The 10,442-nt window shown below is 43.4% G+C and overlaps 1 protein-coding gene across 1 annotated transcript in view; it reads left to right on the top strand.

The window, feature by feature from the left end:
* Positions 1-10,442, top strand: part of SLC30A7 (solute carrier family 30 member 7) — a 33,331-nt gene that overhangs the window by 17,861 nt on the left and 5,028 nt on the right. The window contains exons 9-10 of the mRNA XM_081008753.1: positions 7,977-8,067; positions 9,901-10,050. Of these exons, the coding sequence (XP_080864879.1) occupies positions 7,977-8,067; positions 9,901-10,050 (241 nt within the window). The remainder of the gene's footprint in view (positions 1-7,976; positions 8,068-9,900; positions 10,051-10,442) is intronic.

Consider the following 10,442-nt stretch of genomic DNA (forward strand, 5'->3'; position numbering starts at 1 on the left):
TATGCACCCTTAGCATCTAAATCAAGTTCATGTAATATTTTGTTTCTCTCTGATCTGGAAGTGAGAATTTCTGGGAGATGAGCATGCTGTAAGGATGGTTTCTTGGTAGCACAAGAGAGTGCAAGCAGCCAGCTGCTGGGGAAAGGGTGTATGGATAGGAGGTGGAGGAGAAGGGTGAAATTTGGCTGCAGGACAACACCTGGAAGCAATTTCTGAATCAGAGGCACCGCTGCAAAATAATCCAGGCCCAATGTTCACCTTAAGTTCTTGGCGTTAAATCTGAATCCCGTTGACAGCGTTGGCTTTCATTGATTTATAGTGCTCCCCAGCTCTTTACATTTTGAAACTTGTGGGGTCTAAAGCTGATGGCAGCAAATTCAGACTTATTTCTGTTGACTTGTGAATCACGTTTCTGTGGCTCTTTTAAAAGATACCAGCACCAGCTATCAATCCTAAATTCCGGTTTTATGATAGTGCAGTGTCATTGCCTTGGTTCCAGGCCAGATTTGTGTCATGCAACATGGAAATGAGGCAACATGGCCTTTTTGCACAACAAGCGGGCAATATCTGTATTATGGTTGTACGTATGCGGAAGCATGTCACTTGATGTGCGGTTCTTTAACAATGTCTTCGGTATTCTAAGGCTAATGGCAGGTCCCATTCCGATATTAATTACTGTTATAAAATGAAAACAATTCTCATATTACAGGGGCCTAGAGCACACTTTGTATGGGCTAGAGCCCACTTCATTATATCCATGAAAAGTTATCTCCAATTGGCAAGTATCCAGTGAGAAAAATGTCAAGTCTTGGGCCAAAAGGCTGTGAGATAATAATAGACAGTGACATACCGACAGTTGCAGATACAGTGGTACCTCGGGTTATGAACTTAATTCGTTCTGGAGGTCGGTTCTTAACCCGAAACCGTTCTCAACCTGAGGTACCACTTTAGCTAATGGGGCCTCCCAGTGCCGCTGCACCATTTTTGTTCTCTTCCTGGGGCAAAGTTCTCAACCTGAGGTACTATTTCTGAGTTAGCGGAGTTTGTAACCCAAAGTGTTTGTAACCGAAAGCGTTTGTAACCCGAGGTACCATTGTACTATGAAAATGGTATCCCCCCCTCCTCTGCTAGTTGTAATACTTTTAGTAGGAAAGAAGTCCATAGACCCAATTAAGTCTGAATAAAGTAGAATTGAATTTACTATTAGACGTTTATTAGAATCGTAGAGTTGGAAGGGACCCTGGGTTCATCTAGTCCAACCTGCTGCAGTGCAGGAATATGCAGGATCAAGCTTGAAACTTTGGCATTATCAGCCTCTTCTTCTTCGATCACTTGTAGCCGAGTAAGATGGTCTTCCATGAACAGGATCTTAACAGTGAGTCCGTAAGTGACTGTGGAGGCCAATTCTGGATCCACACGTCTTTCCTTAACCAACTAAGCTATCCAGTCTAGTAAGTCCTAGTCCAGCAGTTCTACAGCAGATCTTCCCTTTGAAGTCTAGGTTGGATTATGGTGACTCTCCAGTCAACAGTGGAGTATCATGGGGGACGGAAATATTCTCCTACTTGTGTCTGAACCTTGCTGCTTTCTATGTGTGAATGGTGTCCGTTTATTTTCTTTAGTAGAGAGTGATCCATGAGTCCTGTGTAGGGCTTGTCTAGATAGGAGAAGAATATTGCTGGCCAGTAATGGCACATATTGGCACATCCTGCAGAGAATGAGTAGGGGAATGAGCTCTGATGGCATGTCTAGTGTTAGGTTTTGTAACAGTATTACCAAACACTATGAACATGCATGTAGATTGGTGATGTTGGTGGGTGCATTCTACTGCAAAAAAGAAGGAAAAGTACATGTGAAGTGGCTTTCAGCTTCACTGCAGTCTCTGTCCAAATTTTTATGTACTGTATTTTGATAATGGGGATTGGAGCTGATCAAGTCAGTATTATACTTGCCTCCAAAAAAGAAAAGAAAAAGGGATTAAACAGTGGCAACTCTCTTTTTTGCCAATGTGGCACTTCATTTCCAGTTTACTACAGGTTCAGCAAAGGTAAAGGTAAGGTAAAGGACCCCTGGATGGTTAAGTCCAGTCGAAATTTGACAATGGGGTGCGGTGCTCATTTTGCTTTTCAGGCCAAGGGAGCCGGTATTTGTCCACAGACATGTGGCCAGCATGACTAAACCGCTTCTGGCGCAACAGGACACTGTAACAGAAACCAGAGCACATGGAAACGCCATTTACCTTCCTGCTGCAGTGGCACCTATTTATCTACTTGCACTGGTGTGCTTTTGAACTGCTAGGTTGGCAGAAGCCGGGACAGAGCAACAGGAGCTCGCCCCATCGTGTGGATTCGAACCGCCGACCTTCCGATCGGCAAGCCCAAGAGGCTCAGTGGTTTAGACCACAGCACCCACCTGCTCTCTACTAAAGTCAAATTAATGTAAATGTCTCACTGTAGAATCATAGAATTGTAGAGTTGGAAGGGACCACGAGGGTCCCCTGCAATGCAGGAATCTTTTGCCCAGTGTGGGGCTTGAACATGCGTCCCCACTTGTGCACACTGGAGTTCATTGGTTGGTGTAATATAAGTCAGGGAAATGTGCAGGGAAACTGAGGGTTTCTTCATAAGCATGCTTACAAAGAAAACTGTGGCTGTCTCAAACAAGATCCCTGATCTATTGCCCCAATATTTTAAAAACTAAAGAAAAACGCTGCATGTTATTGTTTGTAAAAGTTTAATGGAAAATGGTTGAATTTAAGGGTGGCTGTCAAAGATCTTTCGTTAACATCCTACCTAAAAGTTTACAAGTTACAGAACCTATTTTTGTCCTTTAGCTTTGTCCCTAGAAAACAACCAAACTTGTTATCAGATTGCAATTTAATCTTTTCCAAGAACCGCAGTGATTTATGCAGGCATGTAGTTCCTTCCAAACAAAAATAGATATGCTTCCAAGCACACAACAAAGATGTCAGAATGTTGGCTCTGCTCTAGAATCTTCTATGTACATAGGATTCGTTGTGTGACACAGAATAACATTAATCAAGAGTTCTCAAGAAAGCCACTGTCTAAGCCACAATGGTGATGCGGAAACACCAAAGGCGTTATACTGAGCTGGAAGAATGAATGTGCTGCATATTAAGTGGGCCAAGAAATAAAGCCTTTGAATGATGTACCTTAATAGTGGTGCACATTCTTAATTTACAAAAGTGGCTGTATTTCAAGTTTAATTTCCATGGTACATTTTTGGACAAGGTAGTGGACTCTGAAATGGTTTAGATACAAATGTAAATGTTTCCAGCCCTTGCTAGCTAGCTCAGTAGTCGAAACACTGCACTACTCTGAAGTTGCAAAAGAAAATTACATCTTGTGCCTTATCCCGCGTCCCCCAAAGTAGATAGGTCAGTCAAGTATTTCCAACTTAGATTTTCAGATGCTGCTGAATTTTGAGACTTTTGATACCTGTTTGTTCCTTCTTCCAGGTTGCCCTTTCTCTCCCCTCTTTCACGTTTTCTTTCTATCACTCCCTTCCTATTGATCAGCCGGAAAGTCCATAAGAAATCTGGGTAGAAATCTTACCCAGGACAGTTTTAAATAGTCCATACCTTAAAAGAAAGGGGAAAGCTTCTGCTGAGCTCTCCTTGGTGCTTCTTTCCTATTTCTATCGACTGCAGACTCCATTAACCTCCCCCCCAGGGGGCAACATCCAAGGGGGTTCAGCTTGCACAATGAGAGCCAGTGTGGTGTAGTGGTTAAGAGTGGTAGTCTCGTAATCTGGGGAACCGGGTTCAAGTCTCCGCTCCTCCCCATGCAGCTGCTGGGTGACCTTGGGCCAGTCACACTTCTTTGAAGTCTCTCAGCCCCACTCACCTCACAGAGTGTTTGTTGTGGGGGAGGAAGGGAAAGGAGAATGTTAGCCGCTTTGAGACTCCTTAAAGGGAGTGAAAGGCGGGATATCAAATCCAAAATCCAAACAATGGACTTCCCACTCTTCCATCTGCAGCCCCCTCCCAAAATCTGCTCTGGTGTGTTGGAGGACCCTCTGGAATAGGTTGGGAAGGTGTGGAGACTTCAGCGGGGAGGAGAGGGAAGTTTCATCTTCAGTGGTAAATATTAGATATTGCCCATTATACTCTCCCCAACACCCACCACCCACCCACCATGAAGATTTTAGCTTGGTTTGCATGCAGGACTTTACCCTTGTGTGCTCACCCCTCCCCTTCCGTCTTTCCACCATACCATAGTTTTCTGTTGCATCTGATCTGGCAAATTATGGTCTTTGCTGCTTTCTGATTCAGAATCGCGAGCCACAGTTTTCCAGCCATGTTTCTTAGGCTTTTATTTGACTATTGCTGTTTATCCACCTGGCTTTTTGTCTACATTCTTCCCTGTGTTTGTTTTAATACATATACCAAACATTTTAATTTCAAACCACACAGCCTCTGATGGGAATTTATTACTCAATAGCTGTGTGAATGTTTGCAGTAGGATGGACTGACATCAGTTTCTCCTCCTGCGGCGACACTTCGCCACAGACCTTTGGAAAAAGGCTTATGAGGTCATCTAGCAAAAAACTTCTTTTGAGTTTTCCTAAATTACTTGAATTGATGATTCCACAGTTTTCATTGAGAATCTCGTAACCTTCTTGCTAAAAGGAATAGTTCCTCTCCTCCTATTGCTCCTTTTGAATATTTCTTTTTAAGGACTGTTGTGTTGTAGTTGTTCCGAAGTGGGCTTAAAACTAAAATTAAACAGTTCAGTGTGCAGTGTGTTGTGGGTTGGGAAGCCTGAGTCTGAGGATCTCCTGAGCCCACCATGAGATTTAGGGATGTCTAATAGGCTCCAATATGATCTGTATTTCAGCCTGGGAAGTGATGGTAGGAATGTTTTTCCTCCATAGCATTAATTGGCTGATTTAAGGTGTGGATATAACATACTTTAGGACTGGCTCCAAGACGTTGGAGCTGTTGGCCTGGAAGTTTGGATCATTTGCATTTTCCTCTGCTACACTGCCAGTGAGCAGCAGTTTGTGGAGGACCCAAAGCGCCTGGGAAAGGTGCCATTGGGATTCAACTTTGAGTCAAGAGCTTTCAAGCCACTCCTCAAACTTAATGTGCTCAAATGAAGTTCAAATGTTCTTTTTTTGTTCCAGACAGGGTGGAAGGTATTCCTCTCTCTCTCTTTTATTCCAGCTCTCTCTCTCTCTCTCTCTCTCTCTCTCTCTCTCTCTCTCACACACACACACACACACACACACATGTTGTTGTTGTTTAATCGTTTAGTTGTGTCCGACTCTTCGTGACCCCATGGACCAGAGCACACCAGGCACTTCTGTCTTCCACTGCCTCCCGCAGTTTAGTCAAACTCATGCTGGTAGCTTCGAGAACACTATCCAACCATCTCGTCCTCTGTCGTCCCCTTCTCCTTGTGCCCTCCATCTTTTCCCAATATATATATGGAAGAAGCAACCTATTGCAAGCTTTTTCATCTCTGCCTTAAGTTTTTGTTCTGTCCAGACTCATTATGTCACCATGAATACAGTTATTGGTTGTTATGTAATGAGCTCGGTGTATTTGCTGGAAAGGTGGAGAGATAGAAAATGCAGGGTAGCACTTAAATATGGACTGTGCCATTGAAGGTTAGAGGGTATTCAAAGTGGCTGATAATTGTGATATCTTTATTTCTCATAGGTATGCTGTGCAGTATGTGTAAAAACACACACAGACACACACATGTTCCCGTTTACAATGTAGTTGGTGCCTGAAGATTCATAATATGCCCCCAGTCAGCTAGTAACATCTTCATTTTGGAGAAGGGGTGCCGACTGGGGCCCTAGATTATGGATGTCCTTGGGCCCTCCGGGGCCCCCAAGAGATGGCACTTATGCTTTGGAGCCAAAGAAATCCTAAGCAGGGGAACTTGTGCTTTTTGGCTATCCCGGCACCTTCACCATGGGACCTTACTGCGTTCCATGATATTGTCGCTTTTGCAGTTAGCGGAAGAAGCCTCAAATTGCTTCCAAATGCTTGCAGCTTGAGCTCTGCTCAAATCCTTGGGTTTTTCAAGAAGTGCACAGCTGGCTGTTTTCGACAAGTCATTTCATTATGGTTGAACCAGTCCCTAGTAATTTTGTTTTATGGTCGGTCTCCTCGCCTCCCTCCCGCCCTTATTATCTTGGATCATAAGAAAAACATTCCCCAAGCCAGACGCAAGGACAAGAATGTCTCTTGCATTTCTTCTACATTTTTATGGCTATTGTAATTACCGTTGTAATGGATCTTGGGTCTGCAGAATCAACAATGTGTGTGCGTGTTTTAAATCATCATTTCTTCCATATAGATTTCAGGAAGATCCTGCAGATCTTGTATCTGGGCTATTTCTTACCCCATAGTTATTCTCTAGAAAGTCCCTGAGCCACAGGCTGTTGTCTGATAGACTTGGCATTGATCCCCGCCCCCCGCAAGGAAATAATGTTGGTCTGCTAAATAGTAGCTTATTTATTAGAAATGTAAAGATACAATATTTTCCTGAACTCTGGATTTTTACGGAAAGTAGCAAGAGAGTCACAGAAGCATGAGCTTGCACTGCATGCCTTCCTTTGCTCTTGACAAACCATCTCTGGACGCAAGTGTATTTTTAAGCTCTGCAAGTTCAAACTTTTAAATGCACAGTGCATGTCATTACTTGGATCCCTGCTTTGCCAACACTCCATCCACCCCCTTTGAAGCAGTATTGTCCGAGGAACTTGGGAGATCTCCCTGGCTGCCCCAGGCTTCCTGTTTGATTCTGGGCAAGCTGAAGCCTTTCTGTAACCGCTTACGTTCCGTCCCTCGGCCTCTGGCATTATTTATGTAGCGTCTTGAGCACTCTGCAGCTAGTCTTTCTCTCCCCCTGGGGCTTATATATCCAATCCCCGGCAACAATGGGGCATTCTTTTCTTTGCACAGTTCTTGATAAAACTGTGTGTGACCTGTGACATGTTTCTTTCACAAGGGCCCGTTTGATTGCGTGCATTGTGCCCGTGGCTTGGCTTCTGAACCGATTCCCATGGTTACGATGACCATGAAAACATGTCATTGTGGTGGGTCGTCATACTGTTTTGGCCAGAGATTGAAATGAGCTTGATCCGAACTGCGTACTCGGGTTGCAGGATGATGAGTGTGTTGCCCAGTCTTTGTGGGAATCTGTGGGAATCCTTCCACACACACACACACACACACACACACAGCAAATGGCTTCACTTCCTGCAGCTCACAACTAGTTGGTCTCTGTCAGTAAGGATTACAATGCGGTGGAAGCCCTAAAAACTGCTGTGGGTAGCATTGTTGTTGAATTGAATTGAATTTTATTATTTCGGTCACAGACCAGTTCCAGCCCCAACATACAATATCAAGAAAGTCATAAAACATGATAGGGATACATTTGGTTGTTGAATTTATTCAACCTATTCTTAAACAAGCTGCCTATATGAATATTGTACTGCAAGTAGAATACTACTAGTATTCTTGTTGGAATACGCAACAACAGGTATAATTGTAGATTTATACATTTGTGCCCCATTATATTCTGTGGGCTAAGAGCGGCTTAGCCATTTTCATCAAAATTACCGCTGTCCCCCAAAGGTTTCCTAATGCAAGACATGTGCATTTAGAGAATAAAGCTTTCGAGCAAATCAAAAGTCCTGGCTTTCTCTCATTCACTTTTTTTTGGTCTGGAAAAAAAAAATTCTGTTGGTTGACAGCTCTGGTTTCAATTTGTGATGTTTTTTTGTTTTAAACCCTCTTGTCTCCTGTCATATTCCCTTATAGCACTGCTTGAAAAGGCAGGTTAAACCCCTCCCCCCCCGGCCACCAAAATCTCTTTTTGGAGTTGAGGGTTGGGAGGTACTTATTTCTCATGTGTCGCATAAGAATAGTTTTGCATGCTCTGTTAAAAGAAAAAAAGTGTAGGTTTTAAGATGACTTCTGTAAACCTTTCTAGTGTCGTTCCACTTCTGAGGGAGTCCATTGGAATTTTGATGCAGCGAACTCCACCTTCCCTGGAAAGCAGTCTGCCTCAATGCTATCAAAGAGTAAGTTGAAATATTTCCATAAGTTTTAAACATGCTCCTGGACAAAGGAATCGCAGAAGCCGGACGTCTGAAGGACACTTGTCCTCCAGCAAACCCTGTACATGTCTTCTTCCTGAATGATCAAAAGCGTAATATGATGAAACAAATCTAATTACCTGATAGAACAAATTTCTGATTTTGTACAGTTTCTGTACCGCATTGGGTTGATACTAGCTGATATTTGATGCTCTTGATGCTCATAATTTAAGGCTGAACAGTGAAGGCGCATCCTTGACATCCTACAAGCATAGCGTCTCGTATTTTCCTTGAGTCACTGGGTGCTTCATGATGGAAACTGCTCTTTGTACCTTCCCCACATGCTTAAAAAAGCCTGTAACATACTCTGGGGTGGAGAGGGGCAGAGAATGCAATGTTCTGCATTGTAGCTGTATACTTCTTGGATATCATTCTGTGTAAAATATAATAATTCCAAGAAGGTATTGGAACACAGCATCATAGGCCTATATAGTCTGTTTTAGAAATATTTTTATTTGCCTCTTTGAACATCTGATGACCTTCTGCACACTTAAATCAGCAGAAGAAAGCTTGCCTGTGTAATTAATTCACATGTTCTCAGGTTTCAAGCTGTAAGCAGTGAGGTCCTTTGTTTAATTCAAGGGATTATGTGTATTAGCCAAAACAGTCCTGATAAAATCAAGCATATTATTTTAAACACAATGTATTGCAAGCGTGCATTCAGTATGAAGGTCATACTGAATTGGGCAAACAGTAATGTTTCTAACGGCACAAAGGACCATTTGTCCTCCATGGATTGAAAGCCAGTTTATGGGAAGGAAGTTGAAGAAATGGCTCTCTTCCCAGAGGAACCTAGGTTTGGGATTGCTTTATTAGTCTTCAAGGTAAAAAAGAGAATCGGCTTGAATTTGGCCTTCTTATTATAGGATGCCATACAGTCTGATGCCAATGCTATAAATAAAAGTAATAAATGTGGTGTACTGGGTAGAATGTCGGACTAGGACCACAGTTCTAGGGATAGGTAGAGGTAAAGGGACCCCTGACCATTAGGTCCAGTCGTGGCCGACTCTGGGGTTGCAGTGCTCATCTCGCTTTATTGGCCGAGGGAGCCAGCGTACAGCTTCCAGGTCATGTGGCCAGCATGACTAAGCCACTTCTGGTGAACCAGAGCAGCACACAGAAACGCCGTTTACTGTCCCGCCGGAGTGGTACCTATTTATCTACTTGCACTGGCATGCTTTCGAACTGCTAGGTTGGCAGGAGCAGGGACCGAGCAACGGGAGCTCACCCCGTTGCGGAGATTTGAACCGCCGACCTTTTGATCGGCAAGCCCTAGGCTCTGTGGTTTAACCCACACCATGGTTCAAATCCCCACCTGACCATGAAGCTCATTGGGTGACTGGGGCTGTTACTTCCTCTCAGCCTAACCTACCTCCCAGGGTTGTTGTAGTTATGAAATGAAAAGTGGGAGAGCCATGTGCATCACCTGGAGCTTCTTGGGAGAAAAAGGTGGGCTATAAATGCAGTTAGACAACCATGGTTCATTTGGTTAGTGGTGATAATGCCAAGGTTGCAGATTCCATCCCCATATGGGACAACTGCATATTCCTGCATTGCCAGGGGAGCAGGACTAGAGGATCTTCAAGGTCTCCTCCAATTCTACATATCTATGAGTCTATAAGTACATTTGCTGCATCTCAGTTTAAACAAAAGAAATATGCATACATTGTTCATTCATGGGGCTCTTTTGTATACCACTAAATTTCTCTCGTTTTCCTTTTAAAAAATTGATTTCTAAATGCCTTTTATATATTTTAGGTTCAGCAGTTGCAAGGAGTTTACAGTTTACACGACCCTCATTTCTGGACCCTTTGTACTGATGTTTACATAGGGACTTTGAAACTGTTTGTAGCTCCAGATGCTGACGCAAAGTGGATTCTAAGCCAGACTCACAACATTTTTACTCAGGTATGTTTGATGCGTGCCATGTAAATGTAGGAATGGCACTGTTCCTTTCAGCTGAGGTAATGCTGTTTTTGTGGAAAGGAAGAGTAAAGAATAACAGGACAAGGTGATTACGTTTTGTGTTCTGTAGTGGTCAGTCTATGATTTGTCCTTTTCAATATGTGATTGCTGGGAATGCTGATTCATGTTCGTTTTTTGCTCTGATACAGTGGTGCCTCGCAAGACGAAATTAATCCGTTCCGCGAGTCTCTTCGTCTTGCGGTTTCTTCGTCTTGCGAAGCACGGCTATTAGCGCCTGTTAGCGGCTTAGCGGCTATTAACGGCTTAGCGGCTTTAAGAAAAAGGAAACAAACTCGCAAGAACTCGCAAGACGTTTCGTCTTGCGAAGCAAGCCC

Source organism: Podarcis pityusensis (genome assembly GCF_964106645.2).
Source record: "Podarcis pityusensis genome assembly, chromosome: 6".
NCBI lineage: Eukaryota > Metazoa > Chordata > Lepidosauria > Squamata > Lacertidae > Podarcis > Podarcis pityusensis.